General features: G+C 44.1%; 1 protein-coding gene and 1 pseudogene across 2 annotated transcripts in view; both read right to left on the reverse strand.

Moving 5' to 3' along the window:
* The window catches only part of ZSCAN20 (zinc finger and SCAN domain containing 20), a 32,776-nt gene extending 12,139 nt beyond the window's left edge, over positions 1–20,637 (reverse strand). The window contains exons 1-6 of the mRNA XM_082403582.1: positions 20,604–20,637; positions 14,122–14,647; positions 8,834–9,020; positions 8,340–8,416; positions 7,978–8,062; positions 5,869–6,561 (exon numbers count right to left, since the gene is read on the reverse strand). Of these exons, the coding sequence (XP_082259708.1) occupies positions 5,869–6,561; positions 7,978–8,062; positions 8,340–8,416; positions 8,834–9,020; positions 14,122–14,538 (1,459 nt within the window). The 5' untranslated portion in view covers positions 14,539–14,647; positions 20,604–20,637. The remainder of the gene's footprint in view (positions 1–5,868; positions 6,562–7,977; positions 8,063–8,339; positions 8,417–8,833; positions 9,021–14,121; positions 14,648–20,603) is intronic.
* Positions 20,638–20,801: 164 nt separating this feature from the next.
* Positions 20,802–25,128, reverse strand: LOC309621393 (toll-like receptor 12; annotated as a pseudogene). The gene has a single exon. The product of its transcript is annotated as a toll-like receptor 12 (transcript).
* Between the last annotated feature and the right edge of the window lie 405 nt (positions 25,129–25,533).

Consider the following 25,533-nt stretch of genomic DNA (forward strand, 5'->3'; position numbering starts at 1 on the left):
TTTGTCATAGATTAGTTGACCATAGGTGTGTGGGTTTATCTCTGGGCTTTCTATCCTGTTCCATTGATTTATATTTCTGTTTTTGTGCCAGTACCATATTGTCTTGATTACTGTAGCTTTGTAGTATAGTCTGAAGTCCAAGAGCCTGACTCCTCCAGCTCCGTTTTTTTCCTTCAAGACCACTTTGGCTATTTGGGGTCTTTTGTGTCTCCATACAAATTTTAAGATTTTTTTGTTCTAGTTCTGTAAAAGATGCCCTTGGTAATCTGATAGGGATTGCATTGAATCTGTAGATTGATTTGAATAGTATAGTCATTTTCACAATATTGATTCTTCCAATCCAAGAACATGGTATATCTGTCTATTTGTATCATCTTTAATTTTTTTCAAGAGTGTCTTACAGTTTTCTGCATACAGGTCTTTTGTCTCCCTAGGTAGGTTTATTCCTAGGTATTTTATTCTTTTTGTTGCAATTGTAAATGGGAGTGCTTCCTTAATTTCTCTTTCACATTTTTCATCATTAGTGTATAGGAATGGAAGAGATTTTTGTGCATTAATTTTCTATCCTGCGACTTTACCAAATTCATTGATTAGCTCTAGTAGTTTTCTGGCGGCATCTTTAGGATTCTCTAGGTATAATATCCTGTCATCTGCAAACAGTGACAGTTTTACTTCTCTATTCCAATTTGTATTCCTTTTATTTCTTTTTCTTCTCTGATTGCCATGGCTAGGACTTCCAAAACTATGTTGAATAATAATGGTGACAGTGGACATCCTTGTCTTGTTCCTGATCTTAGAGAAAATGCTTTCACTTTTTCACCATTGAGAATGATGTTTGCTGTGGGTTTGTCATATATGGCCTTTATTATGTTGAGGTAGGTTCCCTCTATGCCCACTTTCTGGAGAGTTTTTATCATAAATGGGTGTTGAATTTTGTCAAAAGCTTTTTCTGCATCTATTGAGATGATCATACGGTTTTTCTTTTTCAATTTGTTAATATGGTGTATCACATTGATTGATTTGCATATATTGAAGAATCCTTGCATCCCTGGGATAAATCCCACTTGATCATGGTGTATGATCCTTTTAACGTGTTGTTGGATTCTGTTTGCTAGTATTTTGTTGAGGATTTTTGCATCTACATTCATCAGTGATATTAGTCTGTAATTTTCTTTATTTGTGATATCTTTTTCTGGTTTTGGTATCAGGGTGATGGTGGCCTCATAGAATGAGTTTAGGAGTGTTCTTTCCTCTGCAATTTTTTGGAAGAGTTTGAGAAGGATGGGTGTTAGCTCTTCTCTAAATGTTTCATAGAATTCACCTGTGAAGCCATCTGGTCCTGGACTTTTGTTTGTTGGAAGATTTTTAATCACAGGTTCAATTTCATTACTTGTGATTGGTCTGTTCATATTTTCTATTTCTTCCTGGTTCAGTCTTGGAAGGTTATACCTTTCTAAGAATTTTGTCCATTTCTTCCAGGTTGTCCATTATATTGGCAAAGAGTTGCTTGTAGTAATCTCTTAGGATGCTTTGTATTTCTGGGGTCTGTTGTAACTTCTCCTTTTTCATTTCTAATTTTAATGATTTTAGTCCTCTCCCTCTTTTTCTTGATGAGTCTGACTAATGGTTTATCAATTTTGGTTATCTTCTCAAAGAACCAGCTTTTAGTTTTATTGATGTTTATTACTGTTTTCTTTGTTTCTATTTCATTTATTTCTGCTCTGATCTTTATGATTTCTTTCCTTCTGCTAACTTTGGGTTTTGTTTGTTCTTCTTTCTCTAGTTCTTTTAGGTGTAAGGTTAGATTGTTTATTTGAGATGTTTGCTGTCTCTTCAGGTAGGATTGTATTGCTATAAACTTCTCTCTTAGAACTGCTTTTGCTGCATCCCATAGGTTTTGGATCGTCGTGTTTTCATTGTCATTTGTTTCTAGGTATTTTTTGACTTCCTCTATGATTTCTTCAGTGATCTCTTGGTTATTTAGTAACATACTGTTTAACCTCCATCTGTTTGTGTTTTTTATGTTTTTTTCCCTTAATTGATTTCTAATCTCATAGCATTGTGGTCAGAAAAGATGCTTGATATGATTTCAATTTTCTTAAATTTACTGAGGCTTGATTTGTGACCCAAGATGTGATCAATCCTGGAGAATGTTCCATGCGCACTTGAGAAGAAAGTGTAATCTGCTGTTTTGGGATGGAATGTCCTATAAATATCAATTAAATCGATCTGGTCTATTGTGTCATTTAAAGTTCTTGTTTCCTTATTAATTTTCTGTCTGGATGATCTGTCCATTGGTGTAAGTGAGGAGTTAAAGTCCCCCACTATTATTGTGTTACAGTCGATTTCCTCTTTTATAGCTGTTAGCAGTTGCCTTCTGTATTGAGATGCTCCTATGCTGGGTGCATATATATTTATAATTGTTATATCTTCTTCTTGGATTGATCCCTTGATCATTACGTAGTGTCCTTCCTTGTCTCTCGTAACATTCTTTATTTTAAAGTCTATTTTATCTGATACGAGTATTGATACTCCAGCTTTCTTTTGATTCCCATTTGCACGGAGTATCTTTTTCCATCCCCTCACTTTCAGTCTGTATGTGTCCCTAGGTCTGAAGTGGGTCTCTTGTAGACAGCATGTATATGGGTCTTGTTTTTGTATCCATTCAGCAAGCCTGTGTCTTTTGGTTGGAGCATTTAATCCATTCTTTTTTTTTTTTAATTTATTTATTTATGGCTGTGTTGGGTCTTCGTTTCTGTGCGAGGGCTTTCTCTAGTTGTGGCAAGCGGGGGCCACTCTTCATCGCAGTGCACGGGCCTCTCACTATCGTGGCCTCTCTTGTTGCGGAGCACAGGCTCCAGACGTGCAGGCTCAGTAATTATGGCTCACGGGCCCAGTTGCTCCATGGCATGTGGGATCTTCCCAGACCAGGGCTCGAACCCGTGTCCCCTGCATTGGCAGGCAGACTCTCAACCACTGCACCACCAGGGAAGCCCTAATCCATTCTTGCTTAAGGTAATTATCGATATGTATGTTCCTATTACCATTTTCTTAATTGTTTTGGGTTGTTTTTATAGGCCCTTTTCTTCTCTTGTGTTTACCACTTAGAGAAGTTCCTTTTGCATTTGTTGGAGAGCTGGTTTGGTGGTGCTGAATTCTCTTAGTTTTTGCTTGTCTGTAAAGCTTTTGATTTCTCCATCGAATCTGAATGGGATCCTTGCCAGGTAGAGTAATCTTGGTTGTAGGTTCTTCCCTTTCATCACTTTAAGTATGTCATGCCACTCCCTTCTGGCTTGTAGAGTTTCTGCTGAGAAATCAGCTGTTAACTTTATGGGAGTTCCCTTGTATGTTATTTGTCGTTTTTCCCTTGCTGCTTTCAATTATTTCTTTGTCTTTAATTTTTGCCAATTTGATTACTATGTGTCTCGGCGTGTGTCTCCTTGGGTTTATCCTGTATGGGACTCTCTGCGCTTCCTGGACTTGGGTGGCTATTTCCTTTCCCATGTTAGGGAAGTTTTTGACTATAATCTCCTCAAATATTTTCTCGGGTACTTTCTCTCTCTCTTCTCCTTCTGGGACCCCTATAATGCGAATGTTGTTGCATTTAATGTTGTCCCAGAGGTCTCTTAGGCTGTCTTTATTTCTTTTCATTCTTTTTTCTTTATTCTGTTACACAGCAGTGAATTCCACCACTCTGTCTTCCAGGTCACTTATCCGTTCCTCTGCCTCAGTTATTCTGCTATTGATTCCTTCTAGTGTATTTTTCATTTCAATTTTTGTATTGTTCATCTCTGTTTGTTTGTTCTTTAATTCTTCTAGGTCTGTGTTAAACATTTCTTGCATCTTCTCGATCTTTGCCTCTATTCTTTTTCTGAAGTCCTGGATCATCTTCACTATCATTATTCTGAATTCTTTTTCTGGAAGGTTGCCTACCTCCACTTCATTTAGTTGTTTTTCTGGGGTTTTATCTTGTTCCTTCATCTGGTACATAACCCTCTGCCTTTTCATCTTGTCTGTCTTTCTGTGAATGTGATCTTTGTTCCACAGGCTGCAGGATTATAGTTATTCTTGCTTCTGCTGTCTGCCCGCTGGTGGGTTAGGCTATCTAAGAGGCTTGTACAAGTTTCCTCTCTACTTACTTTATGAATTGCCTTTTTAACAAACATGGGAACTGAGAATCCCTGAAGACATAAGTGGACTTCAGATAATCTTGCAACAGAGTCCAACTGAGGATCCCTTTCCTCTTTTGTGGAAGAAGGAAAAGGAGGTGGTCTATTTTCACTTCCTCTGCAGCTAAATGATGCAGCCAGGGAGGCAGCATGGTGGAGGGAAAACCAAATAAAATTGGAGGCGGGATCCCTGGGCTCTGGTCTCGACACTTCACAGCTTGGGCTTCTGTGTTTCCACTTTTACAGGGACTGGGTGTTTCCCTAGCATCAGCTGTTCAAGTATATACTGTCATGATTTCTGCTATATCTATTAAATATTTCACTCAACATCTTGCTTCACCTAAATTTACTATTTGTGAAGTCACCTGTTGATGTGCTCATACACATTAAAATTAAAAGTTCACTCAGGTAACGCTTATGATCATCCCCATACTACCAGTGACACACTCTGGGAAATACTGAATTAGCTCTTTAAGGTTGCTTAAGGTTTTAAAAGTGTTTGCTTCTTTTTGCACAGCAAAGGAAACCACCAACCAAAGGAAAAGACAAACTATTGAATGCGAGAAAATATTTGCAAATGATATGACCAATAAGGAATTAATATCCAACATATATAAAAAAGCATACATCAAAATAGCAAATAATTTTAAAAATGCGTAGAAGAACTGAATAGACATTTTTCCAAAGAAGAAGTGCAGGTGGCCAACATGCACATGAAAAGATGCTCAATATTGCTAATCATCAGGGAAATGGAAATCAAAGCTATAATGAGATATCACCTCACACCTGTCAGAATGGCTAGTATCAAATAGTCTACAAATAACAAATGTTGGCGAGGATGTGGAGAAAAGGGAACCCTAGTGTACACTGTTGGTGGGAATGTAAATTGGTGCAGCCACTGTGGAAAAGAGTATGGAGGTGTCTCAAAAAAACTAAAAATAGAACTACCATGTGACCCAGCAATTCCACTCCTGGGTACATATCTGAAAAAACAAAGAAACTAATTTGAAAAGATACATGCACCCCAATACTCATAGCAGAACTATTTATAATTGCAAAGACATGGAAACAACCTAAGTGTCCGTCAACAGATGAATGGGTAAAGAAGATGTGGAATATATATATACAATGGAATACTACTCAGCCATAAAAAAGAACAAAATTTTGCCACTTGCAGCAACGTGAATGGACTTGGAGAGCATTATGCTAAGTGAAATAAGTCAGACAGAGAAAGATAAATACTGTATGTTATCACTTATATGTGGAATCTAAAAAATACAACAAACTAGTGAATATAACAAAAAAGAAGCAGACTCACAGATATAAGAGAGCAAACTAGTAGTTACTAGTGGGGAGGGGAAAATATAGGGGTGGGGAATGGGAGGTACAAACTATTAGGCGTAAGATAAGCTCAAGGATGTATTGCACAACATGGGGAATATAGCCAATAATTTTGTAATAACTGTAAATGGAAAGTAACCTTTAAAAATTGTACAAAAATTAAACAAAAAAATTTAAGTGTTTGCTTCTATAACTAAGAAAACTCAAACAAGCAGAACTGATCATAGGAGAGAGAAGAAGAGCTTGAGGATGACCTACTCTAGCAGCATCACTCCAGACTGTGCCCTGAACTAGAGAGCAGAGGTTTGGTTGGTGAGAGGGTTGGAATCTGGATCCGATTAAGCCCCGATGTTCTTACCAATACGACTCTGGAGCAGAGCTGGGCCCCCTGGAATCCTGGGTCCGTGGACGAACTCTTCAGTGGCCAGGTGACTGTCATCACCATTACAGTCGTCCGTTGTTTCCTCAGGCTCCCAGCCCCCTTCCTCCTGCTCATCCACCTCCATGTCACTGTCCCCCAGCCTGGGCAGAGCCACAGCCTCTCCTGGGCCATCTGAGGCTCTGATGGCCGTCCGAGCCCTCACCAGGGCCTCCAGCTCCTCATAGAAGGGGCAGGTCCCCGGCGGGTGGCTGCTCTTGGCTTTCCGGTAATTCCGTAGGAGGTTTTTGACTCTGTAGCGACACTGCTCCAGGGTCCGCAGGAAGCCCTGTGCCCTCAGCCGCTCTGCAATGGCCCGGTACACCTGGCGGTTCTGGTGACAAGTCCGGAGTTTTTCAGAAAAAGGAGACTCACTCAAAATTGCCAGGAAAGTCTTAGTCTCCTCATAGCTCCAGTGCACACCTGATACTTTCACATCCTCCATGTCCCACTGATATCGTTCTTCCCAGGCCCTGGAATCCCTCCAGGCCAAAGCCTGAGCTGGTTTTGTTTGCTCAGTATCCCAGCTGTAATCTGCAGGGTTCTTTTGTCCAGAATTTACAAGTCTTGGACCCCAAAATTCTGGTCCTTGCTCTTGCTGGGAGATGATGGTTGGTTTTGAAACTGGAACTCCTATACAAAAGGAAGAAGAGACATGATTAAGTGGAAATGATCTGTTGAGCAAAGCGTTTGTCTAAGAAGTCCTTGAAACATTTGCCTGCAAGAAACTAAAGAGAAATTCCCAAGCTAATCCCTTAAGAGGTCTGGAAGGAAAGGGAGAGGTAACTAGAGGTAACCTCATCAGAAATATATTGACCTGTATGCTTTGTTCATTTGCTTTTTGGTTGGTGTCATGAAATACATCATGCAAAAGAGTGATTGTTACTGGTTCACAGATGGGCACATGCCCTAAATTAGCCAAATCAGAATAAATTTAACAGTTGGAGGAAAGGTTGTGTGTGGTGTGAGTCCCTCTTGCTAGGAACTTGAGGTCTCAAATGCCATTGGCATCTACCTTTTGTCTATGACAAAAAATAGCTTTAATATGAAGCTGACACAAAGAATGGCAGAGCAGAGAGAAAGAATCCAGGTCCGCTGTGAAGTTGCCGAGCCAGTTTGTACTGTGGTTGGAGCACACCCTCCTCTAGACTTCCAATACTGTGAGAAAATAAATTTCCATATTTCTCAAAACACTTAGCTGTGTTTAAAGGACAGATGTCCCAATAGCTCCCAACCCCAGCAAATAGGAAGTATTTAATTAAAATAAATATTTGAAGAAAACTAGATGAAAGAGTTTAGAGCTAAAAGAGGCTTAAGGATTCTATAGTTCAGCATTTCCCAAAGGTTGTTCCTTTGAACACTATTTTCCCCAGATATCATGTGTAAAAAGGGCACACTTTTCATCATGTGTAAAAAGGATACACTGCCCAGCAAGTAGCCAACAGCTCCTAGTGTCTTACTTTACTGCCGTGAGTCAGACCTGCCACTGTCTCTCTACCTTATCCCACTCTCACGTCTAACTCTCCTCTTACTGATCCCAGGCTCCATGGGGAAATGTTCATTATTGTTTGACTTCCTGTGAAAATGTGCCTAAAGAGAAAGGGGTCTGTGCTGGTCATATGGGCTTCAAGTATTTTGAGCCCTGTGATATTTATTTCTCACTGTGGTTTAAACACGTCAGTCTCCTGGGCGTAGTTTACTTGACTCTGCCCCGAGAGATGGACCTTGTTTGATGCTGAAAAGACTGGGTTTCTGGGCCAGCAGGCTGGGCGCAGCCCTGGGACGGTGGTGAATGTACTGAGGAAATAAAAGATAATGAGTGCTGAGAGGGCAGGCTCTTGGCAGCCAGCCTGCCGGCCCAGAAATCCACTCCCCACACCCCCTCCCTGCTGCCACAGTGCTGGCCACAAAGAGCACATCTTCTCCCTAGGTCTGAAATTCCAGAGACTTCACAGAGCCATGAGTCTTAGGGAGTGATGAAACACTCCTTGGGAACTGAGTGTACCGGAAACCCGACCGTATCTTATCCAGAGGGCACTGTTTCCTTACCCAGGGGCAGGCCGTTCCCACAGCTGTCTCCTGGGGGGTCCTTGCAGAACTCCTTCTCAGCGTGTCTGCCGGGACCCAGGGCTTCCTGCGGGATGTACAACAGAAGGACCTCAAATGTCACTGACCCTTCAAAACAGCTTGGGAGTCCCACCAGGCCCCAGGAAATATAATGGACACAGCGATACCATGTGTGAGGCTAGCATCCTAAGGAGCAGCTTGACCCAGGAGAGGCCCAGCGGACGGGGGATGAGGGGCAGAGGCTCGCAACCTGCACCCGACAGCAGGGCAGAGAGAGAAGAGAGGAGCAGGGCAAGGGCACAGGAGAAGTAATGACAGGAAAGGAGGAACAAACAGCAGCTTACCTGGGACTCCACTGTCACCTCCCAATCTCCAATGCTCCCCATCTTTGGTAGAGTAGGGACTCGGGGAGTGAGGACAGCTGAGGAGAAAATATCTCTGAAACCCAAGCTCTGGTTCCCAAAAAACCACCTCCCTCTCAGGTCCAGCTTTCCTAAAGCCTTGCTTGGATCAAACTGAGATTATTCCTGTAGCCAGTGCAGACTTCCACTTTCTTTCCTTCTAGAGTATCTAGCTCCTAAGTTGCCATGTGTGAGATGTCAGCCCTGAACTCCTAAGATCACCAGCCTGCCCCAGGCCCAGCCTGAACCTGCTACATGATTCAGCTACAGTGGGGTATGCTAACACCATTGGGAGCTTCATCTTCTTACTTCTCAGGGTGTCCATCAGACACTACTGTAGCCCTTGCCTTGAATTCTGCATATCCCTCCTCAGGCACCCTTCCTCACCCCCGCCCTTTACCCCTCTTCCCTGATGGTCCCTGACTCCTGGTACTCACCACTCTCTTTCAAGGGCTGTGGTGCCATCTTGGTGTCTAGATGCTTGGGAAGGTCAGGACATGGATTCTTCACCCGCTGCTTCTGGGACTGTCCCTCGGGCCAGTGATCTGCTGGCCACCGCTGGAAGCTCTGAGATTCCTTCATTGTCTTTAAGGACCTGGTCTCTTCTGCACACAATTCCAGTTCCTACACACAGACAGCCAAAATTCCCAACCGTAAGTTCAATAACTGGTAGGGCAGGGCATGCTCTTTTGAGTACAGCTGTGGTTCAGAGGTTAACAGGCTCTTTTTAAAAACCAAAGATGGCTTAACGTTTGACGACAAAGCCATCAGACTAACTTCAGTAAACATACCAGCATTTATACCACCAAATGAGTACTTTCTATTCAACACAGAAAGGCTATACAAGTGTCTAAATGAGGCCACTACTACTCAAAACATTTTTGAATCATAACAAGATAAATTATGTAAAATTTTTGTGACATTAAAAAAACAAAATAAAAGTTAACCAGGTATATGTTAAAAGGCAAAAGGAAGCATAAAAGCAGATACAACTATAACTCTAAATGTAATTGCTCTAAATATTCCTGCTGAAAGGCAAAGACAATTTTAAAATGAAATGAAAGAATGTGCTGTTTCAGAAAAGCACATCTGATCTCAAAACAGAAAGATATGCAGAGATAAGGCACTGTAACGCAAAAAGAAAACAGGAGTGGCAATTTTAATCTCAATGTAGAAGTACAGAAAAAAGTACTCAGATATGGAAAATATACATACAATAAAAGGAAATAATCAATTAAGAGATAACATTACCCAATTCAGCTCTAACAATCATAAAGCTAATTTCTTAACTCTCTCTCAATTGGTTCCAGATTCAGAGGTAGTGGTTGAGATGTTATTTCCTGGCCCTAAAACCCCAACAATATAACAATCTCATTGTGTCATAGAAACACCTAACTTTAAAAAAAGTATTACAATTTTTTCAATAGGCATTTTCAATACTCACATGGTTCAAAAATAGAAAATATACACAAGGATATAATCAGTGAAAATATCCCATCCCCACCTGTCTCCATTCCACCTGCCCAGTATTTTCCTGGACTCCTCACCACAGGTAAACACGGTTCTTCTGCATCCTTTCAAGTTTCTTTATATACAAGCAACTGTAAATATATATTCTTATTTTTCCCCATTTTTATACAAAAGATAGCAACTATATATATACATTGCCCTGAACCTTATTTTTTTTACCCAAAATAATATCCATCTTCATCAAACTTTATTATTGAGTTTGCCAAACTTCACTCCAAAAATCTTTTGGCCAATCTGAAAACTCAAATCCACTCTCACAGAGAGGAATTTTATCTTTGAGAAGATATATAAGAATGGGCCATGATCATCAAAAGCCATTCCCAATGAGGGGACCCACCAATGTCCTGTGTGGTTCACAGAGAGAAAACACCTGTTTATCAACATTTTTAGAAAATAATAACTTTGTGTTCAAGATAAAAATAACTTTGTTATAGTTACAATCTTATAACCCACAGAAGTACTGTGGACTAGACCCAACAATAATCCTCACTCGCAGCCCTAGCTCCTCCAACTATTGCTACACCTAAGCAAAGATTCTTATTCCATGGATAGTCATTGTAGACACAGAAAGAAGTAGATTCAAGTGACAATCAGGAGGCAAAAATTCAGTAGGATATTGGTTGGGGTAAGGTGAATTAAGAATCCATCAAATGTGGTACATATATACAATGGAATACTACTCAGCCATAAAAAAGAACGAAATAATGCCATCTGCAGCAACATGGATGCAACTAGAGATTATCATACTAAGTGAAGTAAGTCAGAAAGAGAAAGACAAATACCATACAATATTACTTATATGTGGAATCTAAAATATGACATAAATGAACCTATCTATGAAACAGAAACAGACTCACAGACGTAAAGAACAGACTTGTGGTTGCCGAAGGGAGGGGGGTCAGGGGAGAGATGGATTGGGAGTTTGGGGTCAGCAGATGCAAACTATTATATATAGAATGGATAAACAACAAGGTCCTATGGTATAGCACAGGGAACTATATTCAGTATCCTGTGATAAACCATAATGGAAAATAATATAAAAAAGAATGTATATATATGTATAACTGAGTCACTTTGCTGTACAGCAGAAATCAACACAACATTGTAAATCAACTGTACTTCAATTAAAAAAAAAAAAGAATCCATCAAAAATGCCTGTGCACCACACTAAAACCTGCACATGGATGTGTACAGCCACTTTATTCATAATTGCCAAAACTTGGAAGCAACCAAGAGGTCCTTGAGTAGGTGAATAGACAAATAAACTGTGGTACATCCAGACAATGGAATACTATTCAGCACTGAGAAGAAATGAGCTATCAAGCCATAAAAAGGCATGGAGGAAACTTAACGCACATTACAAATTGAAAAAAGCCAATCTGAAAAGGCTATATACTGTATGATTCCAACTATATGACATTCTGGAAAAGGCAAAACTATGAAGATAGTAAAAAGATCTGTGGCTTTGTGGTTGCCAGAAATTAGGGGGAAAGGAGGGATGAATAGGTGGAGCACAGATGATTTTTAGGGCAGTGAAACTATTCTGTACGATACTATAATGGTGGACACATGCCGTTATACATTTGTCCACATCCATAGAATGCACAACACCCAGAGTGAACCCTAATGTAAACATGGACTGTGGGTGACGACAATGTTCAGGGATTGTAACAAGTGTACCACTGTGGTAGGGGATGCTGACAGTGGGAGAGGCTGTGCATGTGTGGAGCAGGGGGTGAATAAGAATTCTGTACTTTTTTTTTTTATAAATTTATTTATTTATTTACTTATTTGTTTTTGGCTGTGTTGGGTCTTTGTTGCTGTGCGCGGGCTTTCTCTAGTTGCAGTGAGTGGGGGCTACTCTTCGTTGCGGTGCGCGGACTTCTCATTGCGGTGGCTTCTCTTGTTGCGGAGCACGGGCTCTAGGCGTACGGGCTTCGGTAGTTGTGGCATGTGGGCTCAGTAGTTGTGGCTTGTGGGCTCTAGAGCACAGGCTCAGTAGTTGTGGCGCATGGGCTTAGTTGCTCCGCAGCACGTGGGATCTTCCCGGGCCAGGGCTCGAACCCATGTCCCTAGCATTGGCAGGCGGATTCTTAACCACTGTGCCACCAGGGAAGCCCAGAACTCTGTACTTTCTGTTCAATTTTGCCATGAAACTAAAATTGCTCTAAAAATTAGCCTTTTTTCTTTTTTTTTTTTTTTTAACCTGATGGGGAGAGGGGCTGTGCAAGAGGGTGATGACAGAATAAACAAGCTCAAAATCACAAAATAGCAAAGCTGAAAGATTTGTTTAAGGAAACTATTTTAGAGGGCATTTAGACAGCAACCCTTTTCAGGTGGTGGTTCTTTTTGAGGAACATAGTTAATGTATTTTATTCCATTACTAAGACTTGGAAAAATTTCACCTGCAGAGACTGTAACCAACCTTACAATGTAAGATCACAAGCTACAGCATATGTGCCTAGGGGGAAACAACAAGCTTCTCTGCTACTTATCCATTTGTTTTGACATTTGTGAGTACGCAGGAGCAGGTAGAAAAGTTAAAATATGAAAATAAAAGTCACAGAAGAAAAAAACACATTATAGAGAAGATTCCGTTACCCCTTTTTTTTTCTTTTTCAATTTTAGATTGCTCAGTTCACAGGGGTATAATTTGAGAACTTCTGGTCTAGTCCAACCTTCTCATTGTACAGATGAAGAATTATAAAGACCTTGATTAAAGTCAATTCTCATCTCCGGGTTTCAAGTTCTTCATCTTCTAGCTCTGAAGCCCTAAGACGTCCATATGTTTCTTCACTGCCACTTAAAACAAATAGCTGGTTTCTTTAAAAGAAATAATCTGGGAGGGTGCGGTAATATATTAAAATAAGGTATACTCTCTCAGATTTAGGTCTCTAACTTTAAATATTATGTTTTCTGTATCTTCAATCAGTTTGTAAAGGAATCCAAAAAGCGAAGCCACAGACCTTAAATCTTTCTGGCCCCTAGTCTCACATCTGTATAGAGCTTTACTTTTTACAACGTACAGAAAACCCCTACTGTGCACAGGGATATGTCCTCAAACCTATGATTTCCCCCAAAGAAATGTGATTAAGTATAATATCACAAGAATTACTGACTGTATAAGAAGTGGAAGCACCAAGGGTATGTTGAGATGAAGGCTCTATGTGGCTGGCTCAGCCCACAGCCAGCTGAAGGGCTTATTCGACAAGTTCCAGCTTCGAAGCAGGATTCAAACTTTGTGTTGTAGCAAAATTATAAATTATTATCATGGGCTTTCAGGGTCTCTTGCAAATTATTTAAACTGTGAATGTTAAATCCACAATACTTTCCCTTATCTCAGCTCTACAACTTCTATAAATTTGGACAGGTTACTTACCTGGGTCTGTTGAACCATTTGAAAAAATGGCCATGATAACAGCACCTACCTTATTGGGTTGCTGGGTTGATTAGATAGATGAGCAATACATACAGAAAGCTTAGAACAGTGTCTGATGCACAGTGAGTGCTCAAAAAATGTCAGTTAATATCTCGTTTGAGCCTCATGACTCAGAGATATTTCAATTCCCATGGTTTGCAGATAAGGCCTCTCTCATGTAGTAGAAAGAACAATGAACTTGGAACCTAAGGATCTGGGTTTAGGCTCTGGTTCATACTGATGGAGCCTTGTGAGCCACCTGACTTTGGGGGCCTTAGTTTAATCTATAAGATGAGGCCAATAATGCTATTCCTGTCTACCTACATTACTGCTGTAGGCATCCAAAGATATCACATACGTAAAAAGATTCTGTTAAGTATAAAACACAATACAAATTAAATGTACTGTGAATATGGTACTGAGAGGCAGCTTAGAGCAGTGGTTACAAATCCAGGCTTCAGAATCAGACTGCCTGAATTCAAATCCTGCCTCTACCATCTAGTAGCCAGTGACCTTGAGCCAACTACCCTTCTCTCCCTTGCTTCAGTTTCCTCATGGGTAAAATTAGGCTAACGGTACCTATCTCGTTTAACTGGTGACAGGATTAAATGAGTTAATACATGGAAAGCACTTAGAACAGTGCCTGGTACATGGTAGTGTTCAATAAATGTCAGATGCTTGATAATATTATTATTGTGGTTTTGGCAATTATCAACCTAGCTGCAGCCCCACTACCTTGCCTGACCTGTTCCTTGGAGAACAGACTATTTGCCTCACCCGCTGTCCCGCGGCCCGCGCCTCTCGGTGCCAATCCTCCACCAGGGCCACCGCCTCCTCGCCGCTCTCAGGGTGGCGCGCCTGTACCCAGGCCTGGACCTCCCTGGGTAAGATAGTCAGGAACTGCTCCAGCACCAACAACTCCAGTATCTGCTCTTTGAGGCGGATCTCCGGCCTCAGCCAGTGACAGCAGAGTGCCCAGAGCTGGCTGAAGGCCTCGTGGGGTCCCGCCGCATCCCTGTACTGGAACTGCCTGAAGCGCTGGCGGGAGGCCTCAGGGCCAGGGACAGGGTCATGGTCCTTCTCCCGGGATTGGGAGTCTGGTCTCCACGAGTCCTCCTCCAGCTTGACAATCAGGAGTTCTTCAGGCTCTGGTAGCGGGGAGGCCTGGGCCCGGGCTTCCAGGGTTACAGCCATGGTCTCTCCTGGACGCCTCCCTTCACCTGGGCCGTCCTTGTGCAATGTCTTCCTGCATCTGTAGTGTGTCCTCAAGGGGCTCCTGGGAGAGGAAATGCTCCCCCAGGCTCTGAAGGCAGAAAGACAAGGGACAGTGTGAGCCAAAGGACCAGGAGCCTCCCCTTCCCCACTCCCCACACACCTTCCGCTGCTTTGCATGGGGTGGGACTGCTAAGAAACGCCCTTTCCCATAAGCAGGAAGTTAGTCCACAATCTGCCACCAAACCAGCAGCCAGCACACCTTGGAGGAAGACAGCACAGTATTAAATCCTCTGGGACACCCTAAACGCCTTAGCTGGGCATCAAGGCTGCCATGATTGGTCCCAGCCCAGCCTTCCTCCCTCTACATGTGTCCCAAGTCTGACCTTCCCTCAAGTTGGGTTCCAAATGTCGCCCCCTCCATAAGGTCTTTCTTCCTGGGCCTTAAGCTTTCCTCTAAGGGTGCTCTCCTTGCAAAATCCCTCACTCTACACTCTCCCTCGGTCATCCCACCCATTTGCCATTTTTCACCATCTCTAAACTGATGACTCCCAAAACTCCAGCCAAGACCTGTCTCCAGGCTCCAAAGTCCAACCACCTACAAGGCATTTCCACTTGACTCTTTCTTAGGCACCTCCAACTCAGTGGGTCAAAAACTGGATTCATCATTTTCTCTTGAAAACCTTTCCCTCTTCTGGAGCTCTCCATCCAGTGAAGGCACCACCTTCCATCAAGGTACCCATGCCAGAAATGTGGTGATCATATTTTTCCAAGATTCCCCACATCCATTCATCACCAAGCTGGGTCTTCTTGGCCTTCTCAGCATCTCCATCCCCAGCCTGTGTCACCTCCTTGTCCAAAAAAACATCATGCTTTCACTTGATAAGCCCCCTAACTCATGTCCCTGCCTTCACTCCCCTCACCCCAACCCCTGGTCCATTCTTCACACAACCAGATGAGATCAAAATCTGACCATGTCATTTCCCTGCTAAACACCCTCCACTGACCTCCCATTGCCCTCAGGATAAAGGGCAAGCCTTGCCCAAGTCTCCACCTCATCTCTTGACCACGCTCCCCCTTAGCAGGGTGTTTCAGGCACGGCTCGTGGCTCCTGCATTGGGCTGCCCTCTGAACCCTCCCACACGCCACCGTCTCCTTTGGGAACAGTCTCGTCCCGTTCTTCACGTAGCTGTCAGCTGAAATTGTACTTTTTCCAAGCAGCCCTCCCTGTGCCCTGAAACAAGATTCAATCCTCAGCCACACGCTCCCATGCCACCTTAGGTGTTCTCTACCATTATCCTCATCATACTTTATTGTAATTATCTTACCCACTAGATCATACGCTTCCTAAGGGACCTAGCACAGCACTCAGCACACAGAGGAAGCACTCAATAAACAGTGAAATAATGGTCAACTGATAACAGCGATGGGTCATGAAGCAAGGATTATAATTAATCACTTTCTAGATTAAAAAACAGAGAATGACCTTCTTGCTGATGTCAAAAGGAATTCTTTTCTCCTCTTTATTTCCATCTCTGTGACACTTCCCATGTTCTACATTGTACTAGAGGGCTGTGTGTACACATGTGTGTCCCCAGAAAGATTACAGCCTCACTGAGGGCAAGGAATATAGCTCACTCTTTTTTTTCACACCCCTCCCCTCCGCCACCCCACAATAAGCAAGGTGCACTAAAAACAGGAGGCTCTCAGTAAATGCTTGTTGAGTGAACGCCTGGGGGTTGCTTCTTTTACACAATGAAGACTCTGACGACACTCATGCTGGGTTATCTGGAAAAATGAGCTCTCTGCGTCACTCCCAACAGATATATATAACATTAAAAACGCCCACTCACAGGAGGCTATTAGCTGCTTCCAAGTGGGAATGACACAGCTGAATTGAGAACGGAGGGAGGGTGATGTTTCGATTTTAGGCCATCTGACTGGACTGCCTGGAAACAGGCAAGGGTGGTGAAAAATAAAGGCTTGTCCTAAGGACCTCCACACACATAGGGAGAGGCTAGGAACACAACTCATGACCACCTGGCAACTTCCTGCTTGTCCTTCAGCTACCAGCTCAATGTCACCTCACCTGTTAAGAGTTTCTTGACATGCCCTTGTCATGCCCAGCTCCCATCCCCACTCTCCAAAAATCACCTCCCCTCATCCTGTGTGCCCAAAGCACTTGGCACATACCTCTAACATAGATGTTACCTGACACTATTGTTGTGAACTATTCTTACATCTGACAGTCCCATTAGATTGTATTGCTAGAGCCACTACTATATCTTACCCATTTCTGTATCCACAGTACCCAACCCAGTGTCCAATAAATAGCAGGGCCATCGGAAATTTTGCCTTTTATTAAAATGGTAAATCGGGTACATCAAAAGCCTAATGGGCTATGGAAGGTCCATAATTTACATTGAGCTAAAGAATTAACCTTTCATGAAATTTCTTTTTTAACCACACCTTAATCATGCACTAGTCCAAACACAATTGCATCACTGTCTCACATGAAGACTAATTCGCCAGTCATCTGCAGAGTCCCACTATGGACCCTGCACTGTACTGGGAGCTAAAGCACCAACAGTGAGTAAGACAAACAGTCTCCACCTTCATCAAAGTTACAGTCTAATGAGAGAGACAGTCAATAAAGCAAGCAAAGAAGTGTATGCTCCTGCACAGAGTGAACACTAACAAAAACAGGCAATTAGTAGCCCCACCAGGCCCAAAGAGTCTCAGATAATAGGTATTTTCTTCTGGGAATACTTGAAAGTTGCAAAGGTTAGTTTCAAATACAATCTGAAAGATTTTTCTGCTCCTAGACAAATATGAATAGCAGTCTAGCCACAGAGGGAGGTCAACACAGTCAGCAAAGCAGACTTCACACAGAGCTGACAGAGGAAAAATGGACAACGGCATTCCTCAGTCCTGAGACTACCAGAAATATGGGGGCTCACAAGGATCAGCAACCTCAAAGAGTATCCATTGATTGAGTGCCCATGGGGTGCCAGGCTTGGTGCTAAGTGTTCTACATTCCTGATCTCACTGAATCTTCCAGGCAAGCAGCTGAAGAGTCATTAGTGTTGAGTTGACTTACACTGATCTGTAACTTACACACACTAAATTACATACAAACACCAGAAAGAGAAGGAAAGGACATAATTTAAATAGTGCAGCCAGTTCCATTCACGATGTGTCTATTCCAGAGCAGGTGGTGATGATACCCATGACTCTGCTAGTCCCCAGATTGACTGAGCTCCCCCCAGCCTCTTTCCACTGAGAGTGAGCAGGGTGCCTTTCATACACTGTGGTCACTAAACACAAGCCAACTCTTTCATCTAACGTTCAACCAATAAACCCCAGCTGTGCTATTAGCTTATTAAAAGACAGCATGTTGGTTTCTAAATGGCTCCTAGCCAAAGGATTTTCAAGCTGACTGTGATTTTTGTTTAAATGTGATTTTCACCTTCTGTGCTGACGTCAGAATATGATTAGCCTGTAAGGTATGACTTCACTACGTCCCCAATTCACATATACGGAACTGAGCTTCTATGAAGAAGATTCATGTGAGGTTCCACAACCAGCAAGTGGTAGAGTTGGGATCTAAGCCCAGTTTTCTCCAGTCATTTTTCTTAACCATCACACAGAGCCTCCTCTAGGTTGGCCAGTATTCCAAACCCCTGAGAAGATGGTATGGAGAGTGCAAAGAACATGAAGGCCGGAGTGAGCAGATCAGGGTTCCAGTTCCACTCCTGCCTTCTACCAGCTGTGTGACTTTGTACAGGTCACGTAGCCTCGGCAGCTGCCTACCTATACTGCAGCTTACAGCCAGACTCTACTCAGCAGCTGCCCCAGTCTCCCCAATTAGTAAGATGGGAGCACAGCAAAGAAACAGGGAGACTAGAATCAATGGTTACAAATTTAAATGGCTATGGGTCAGGCAATGTAAATGAGTACACGAGTGGAGTGGAGACTGCGGCCAACTACAGAGCACCAGGACGCACATTGGCCCAGTGTTCCCAGGCCTTCCAACTTTTCCCAGAGAAGCTAGAACTCTGCAATTCTAAATGCTGGCAACCAACTCAAAATTGTTTCAAACACCATAAGGATTAAATAGAGCATGATGGTAGGCTTCATTCAGCATGGGCTGTCACTTTGCCACCTTTCAGCTAAATGATTTCAAAGGTCTCTTCCAATAGCCAGGAAGACCTAGAAAGGGTACAGATTCCTCTCAGCAATGAGGGATCTGCCATCAAAGCCAGGATCCCTTCATAAACCCAGGGAAGCTGAGGGGCATCCTGGCTCCTGTGGATGTGGACACGGTTAGTGGGGTGCCAGCGAACAGTGGGCTGGAAGAGAAGCTCTGCCCCAGTCCCATGGGAAAGGTCAAGACTAGTCTGTGACCTCCAAAAAGAAAGAAACTGGGAGTTCCCGAAGGCTATCAAGCTCACTTGGCTGACGGTCCAGGCTACTGCTTAAAGCAGCCTGACCTTACACTTAAGGGCTTAAACCAGGGAGAGCAAATAGGATTCATTTAAGGCACCAACTTCAGTCAACTGTGCTAAGGACTCTGAATCCCATGTGAGTATGTGTTGTGACCAATGAGTTGTGACTTCCAGACACAGAATGGGGAGTAGCAGCACACATTCCGTGTATTTGCCACCCTTGGCTTAACTCCCATAGGCACTGAATCAGCTTCCAGCAAAGACAGCCCTGACAGGCAGGAGAAGACTAAAGCTCACACCCCTGGAAATCCACTGGATGAAGCAGTTTCCAAGCCTGGTATAGCAAAGCTCACCCTGGATGGTCTTTATTCACATATTCATCAAGCATTTACTGACTTACTTGATTTACATCAAGTACTTACTACTCTGGGCTGGGCAGTGGGGAAATGGAGGTGATGCAGAAACTGTTCCTGTCCTGGAGATGCACACAGTATAGTGGAAGAGACAAAAAAGGAAAAAAAAAATCACAGATAATTATGATCAAATGTGGTTAAATGCAATAAAAGAGGTCTGTGGGAGCTGGGGTGGGGGGTGACTTGAACAAAGTAACCTTTGAGTTGGTTCTAGAACAAAGAATGGTTCTCTTAGCAGAGAATGGGGGGTGGGGGAGTGTATTCTCAGCAGACAGAACAGCATATATAATGGTGGAAAACCAAACAGCCTCTCCGAGATATGGGGATAACCTTGACAACACGAAGATTAGGCTGGAAAGGGAGTTCATGAAGGGTCTTGAATGTCAGGCTAAGGTGTTCAGACTTAATTCCATAGGTAATGGGAGTTAATGAAGCTTTTTAAGGAGAAGGCCAAATCTGATTTGGGTTCAATAGATCATGGTAGCTACAATGTGTTTGTCCAAACTGGGGAGGTGAAAAGGTGTAGGCTTCAGCAAAAACCCTGACAAAGAAATGTCTCAAGATACATTAAGGAAATTGAAAGATCTGAATATTCCTGGATGTGGAAGAATGCAAGAGGAATCAGAGGGCGCCTGGTAAAGTGGATGTTGGTACCATTCACTTCCATCAGGCAGAAGGAAAGAGGTGCAGGTTTGGGGAGGAACACAATAGCCAGTCCCACCCACTGGGTTCCAGAGGTCAAGACCATTAGAGAAACTGTACGGGGGTATCAACTCAGATGTTTGTTTTAGATGAGCAGATACAGGCTGGAACACTATTTTTAAGGTCCGGCTTCATGCTCAGGCCCACTCACCTTCACTTCTTGAAGGGCCCCAGAATCCTCTATCCTTCCCTATAAGGTCTCCAGACCCTTCCACCTTCAGAACCTCTCCCGGTCCCTTCACCTACACACCTTTCTAAGAACACTCCCAGGGCCTTCTATCTCCCTCCTCATCCCCGACCCCTCTTTGACCCTTTCCATCTCCGGACGCTTCATCCTCTGACCGCCCCTCACCCCCACCCCACATAAAAGCTTCTTTCTCCCCTCTCACCTTCCCCGGCCCCCCGTGACACCACCACCTTCTAAGTCTCCAGCCTAGAGCCTTGAGTCTCAGCTGCCCCCGCCCCGCCACCCGGACTCACCCACCGAGACACCCACTTCACAACAGGGCGGAAGTGTTCCAGGGCTCGCGCAGGGAATGCTGGGACGCGGAGTCCGAACGGCGCCACCCCGGGAATGGAGTGTCTGGGACTACAACTCCCAGAAGGAACCGCGGGAGCGCCGGTGGGCGGCACCCACCGCTTGCCGCCTTTCCGATGCCTTCAGCCAATAGATGCGTCATCTCCTCCGGGTCCCCGGCACCGGAACAAATCGGAACAGAGTCTAAGCGTGAGGGCGGGGCCTGTTGTGATCCCGGTCCTTTCCACAAGCTCCGGGGTAACGTCACCGCCCAGTGGGCGGGCATTCAAGGAGAAGGGGCGGGGTGTATTGAAGGGGCGAAGCGAGAACCCGAGGCCCTGGAGAGATCAAAGAAGAAACAGTAAGAAATAAGGGAGAGAGGGTGACTAGAGGTGACCAGACTGGTGGGCGGGAGAGAGTTGAACAATTGTAGGTTCAGTTTCCAGCTCACAGTTAAGCTGCGTAACTTTGGATCAATTGAGAACCTCGCTTTCTTCACCTGTGAAGTGAGGATAATAATAGCATCCATGTCGCTGGGTTTTTGTGAGGCTTACTGGGATAATACACCTAAAACATTAGCTTAGAACTTGGGTCCTAATAGCGAATATTAGCTATTATTATGTAAATCAGTTAGTATGGAACTTGGCACTTCCTGGGTGTTGGAGGAATGTTAATCGTTATTAGAATAATAATAATCACAACAATTTTAATATAAATGCAGTTGCTTTGTTCCGTTGTGAATACTTTGGAGTATGAGCAATCTAATAATGGGTTTGAGAATGTGGGGTTTGTAGTCAGAAACGGATTCAAATCCCAGCCCAACGACTTAATAGCTGTGTGTTCTTGAACGAATTATTGCATCTCTTTTGTCTTCAGTTTTTTCGTTGGTAAAATGCAGGTGATATAACAGAACTTACATTGCAGGGTATTGTGAAGATTAGATGAGATAATGCAGGTAAAGCATGGTCTCTGAAGTCAAGGTGCTTGTGTTTGAAACGTCTTACTTTCAAATGCAGGATGTAGGCCTTTCCACTCACCAGTTGTGAAACCTTGGGCAAATTACTTAACCTCTTTATGCCTCAGTTTCTTATCTATAAAATGGGAATTATAATAATGGCATCTACCTGCTAGGGTTTGTGAGAGGAATAAATGGGGAAAAATAGGTAAAGAGCTTGGTATGTGTCTGGCAGAAGGAGTTTAATAATCATTAGCTATTATTATTTTTACTAATAGTTATGAGATTCGGGGGAAATTGACAGCACCTAGCATATGGCAAGTGCTCAACACATGTTAGCTATTGTTAAAATTAAGGGAATTCTATATTTTAATTTTAAAGACCCAATTCAAAGTGCTTGTCCTCTGTGAAATATGTTCCAACTCATTGGTCGTAATAACTCATGTGATTTTACTCAGTGAATGTAACAGCAACCTACAAGCACTCATTGTTGTTGAAACCTCACAACAACCCTATGAGATGAGTATTATTATCCCCAATTTAAAAGGGGGAAATGAGGGCTTAGACAGGTGAAGTGACCTGCTTGAGATCAAATAGCTAATATGAGCCAGGGCTGGGATTTGAACTTCGGGGCATGTAACTCCAAAGGTTTCTTCTCGGCCCCATACTTGCATAAGGAAAAGATCACGGCTGGAGCAGGGTGCTGAGTGGGGAAAGAGATGGTGCAGCGGTGTGAGGTGCAAGGAGAACTGAAGACATTTAAGACTCAGAGCGTCAGGCTCTGAAGCTGGAAAGGCAGCTTTGCAGGGTCAGGTAAGAACGTCCTCTTCAGGTTCACCTGCCCTGAAGAGGAGGAATGGAGGTGAGGATGCACAGGGAGAGGACACCATTAGGACACAAGAGGGCGCCCCTCACCCTAAATCCAGTCTGGAATTTTCCCACGCTTTCCCTTAGCCTCTGTCTAATTAATGCCTGGCATTTTACAGGAGAGGAAAACTAAGGCCCCAAGAGGCCAAGCGCCCTGCCCAGTGTCATATAGAAATAAACAACAGAGCCTGAACTAGATCCCAGTTCTCTGCTCCAGCATCCACCAACATTTTTTTCTGTCCACAGTTGTCTATCAAGACCCTCTCTGACCTGGGCTAGCATTAGGCTCTAAGGATGCAGAGGTGAATCAAACCTGGTCCCTATCCTCAGAGCCTGATCTCTAAACTTTTCCAGTCGAGTTTCCTGTTAGTAAATTAGCAATGTTCCCTATTAGCAAAAACATTTTTGAGCACACACGCCCAATATATGTGTATTTATCTACTTATAAATGATATACATGTACGTATATAATTACATGAAAAGCTAACTTTTATCGAACATTTACAATGCATTATTAGGTCCTGCTCTCAGTACTTTATACGTATTAAGTCATTTAGCCTCTCAAAGTCCTTTGAGAGAGGGTCTAATACTATTCCATATTACTAAAGCCATATGGCTAAAAAGCAGGCAGTCTAGCTTCAGAATAAAGTGAGATTAGAAACAAAATAGATATAGAAGTTTTAACACTTTCTTCCTAAACTCCAGTGGCTCATCTTGTGCATCCCCCCCCTTTGAAAACCACTGCTCAGGAGTCTCCCAGAGGCTTTCCTCGTAGCACAGTGGTTTAAAATCCGCCTGCCAGTGCAGGGGACACAGGTTCATGCCCTGGTCTGGGAAGATCCCACATGCTGTGGAGCAACTAAGCCCGTGCACCACAACTACTGACCCTGCGCTCTAGAGCCCGCGAGCTACAACTACTGAGCCCACGTGTCACAACTACCGAAGCCCATGTGCCTAGAGCCCGTGCTCCACAACAAGAGAAGCCACCACAATGAGAAGCCTGCACACCACAACGAAGAGTAGCCCCTGCTCGCCGCAACTAGACAAAGCCCGCGCACAGCAACAAAGACCCAACACAGCCAAAAATAAAAGCAAATAAATAAATAAATTTATTAAAAAAAAAAAAAAGAGTCTCCCAGACCTGTGAAGGCCAGGACAGTGTGATCAGTACTTTGAGAAAGGGAAGTGCAGGAAATTATGGGAACCCAGAGGCAGCAGCTTACCCAGGTTGTGAGATCAGGATGGCTTCTGGTCATGGCTGAGCTGAATCTTAAAGGATACTTAAAGGATACTTTTCTCCCCAGAGGAAAGAAGTTGGGGGAAAGGGTGTTCTTGGGTGAAGGAGCAGCACGTGCAAAGGCCCAGAGGCAATAGCGCATGGTGTTCTGGGAGTACAAGTAGTTTAGCTCGGCTAGAGCACAGAGTGTCGAGGGGGCGGGTTCCCCTCCCAGTGCTGCTATGAGGCTCAAACGAGATGATAGAAATGACCGGGTCTTTGTGTTCTTATTGAGGGAACAGGCAATCAATCTGCTGCCTCCTGGGCAGTATCCCAGCTTTTTGGTCCTCAGCTGCCAATTCCTCTATAAGCCAAGGGACCCCTTTGCCCCTTGAAGATCTAGTTGAACTTGGCCTGGGCCCCATTCCACAGCTTAAGAGTGCTCAGAGCCCTCCTTCCTTCCCCATACTCTCCATCAATTCCCAAATTTATTTCCTCTGGGCTACAGTTTCCATGACCCCAACCCCTTTGCCCTCTGCCTCATGTGGGTTTCCATCAAAAACAAAAAGTCCAATTAAGCCAAGAACTTCATGGATTTAGTAGGTTTACTGAGGATTTGGAGATTTTGAGATCACATCACATACTGCACTGCCACTTGCCATCTCCCAAATTTTCTCATTCATTTGGAAAGCCTCCAGAGCCTTTCCAAAGCCTGTGTCCCCAAAGCCACCAGTTGATTCTCCCTACACACACAGCACCCTGACCTCCTGCCAGAAGCTGAGGCAGGCTCACGCACCCACATGTACCCACTCTCTCCCTGCTAGGCTGGCTTGCTTTTCCTCTCCCCACCTCCAACACACATGCACCCACTCTAGCCCAACCCAGGCTGCCCCAACCTGCTCCCCCGCCAAGCCCAGAACTCGTCCTTTCTTTCAGCTTCCTTGGGCCACATGCAGTAGTCTCCTCTGCAGAGCAGCCAGGATAGCCTAGAGCAACAAGGGAGCTGGTGGTGGGAGACCAGCTCCAGGAAGACCAGCAGCAGCCCTGGGGGGTGGGGGGCAGCCAGCAGGAGGAAGGCAGCCAGGCAGAGGTCCAGGCAGCAGCGTGGGGTGTGCAGGGCCTGGTGACTCAGTACACAGAGCGTGACCCAGCTCCCTGCCATGCCATCTGCCACCTTGTCATCCACATCCTTGCCTGGCTCAAGGATGACAGAAGCGCAGACCCCGGCCCATCGGAGGGCGGCCTTCCAGAGTAGGCAGCAGCTCCCCAGTCACCCAGCTCTGGTCTTGCCTTCAGTGGGACACAAACACATCATAAAGGAACCTCCTGCCCTCACCCCTCTGACTCCTCAGACCCTGAAGCCAAGCCCTGAACAAGGCCTGGAGATGGAGGATCCAGGAGTTCCTGGCTTCCTATAGGAAAGGCAAGGACATCAGCAGAAGCAGCTGTGCAACACGAGGAGCTTACTAATGCAGACGTGATGGAATTGGAGGCCCAGAGAAAGGACGAAGAGACACAAGAGAAAGAAGAAGTAACTGAAGAACCGAAGAGATTCACGACGCGGGAAATGGCAAAGGGATTTTCTTTATTTGAGGAGGCACTGTTAGTTTTTGAGGCAGAGCACCTGAACGTTGGACGGTACACGAAGGTTGCAGCAGCCGTTCAGAATGCAATCCAGTGCTACCGTGTCATCTATGATGAGAAAAAAAAGCTACTACCCAGACATCACTGGATCATTTTTTCAAGAGAGTAGATAGAATTGAATCTAGCAGGGAACCAGAACCTGTGCCATCGACGTCAGGCATGAGTGAAATTGCGGCTTGCCCTCCGTCTCCTATTGCTGACGATCCTTCAGCTCT

This window comes from Balaenoptera borealis (assembly GCF_965194805.1).
Source record: "Balaenoptera borealis genome assembly, chromosome: 1".
Lineage (NCBI taxonomy): Eukaryota > Metazoa > Chordata > Mammalia > Artiodactyla > Balaenopteridae > Balaenoptera > Balaenoptera borealis.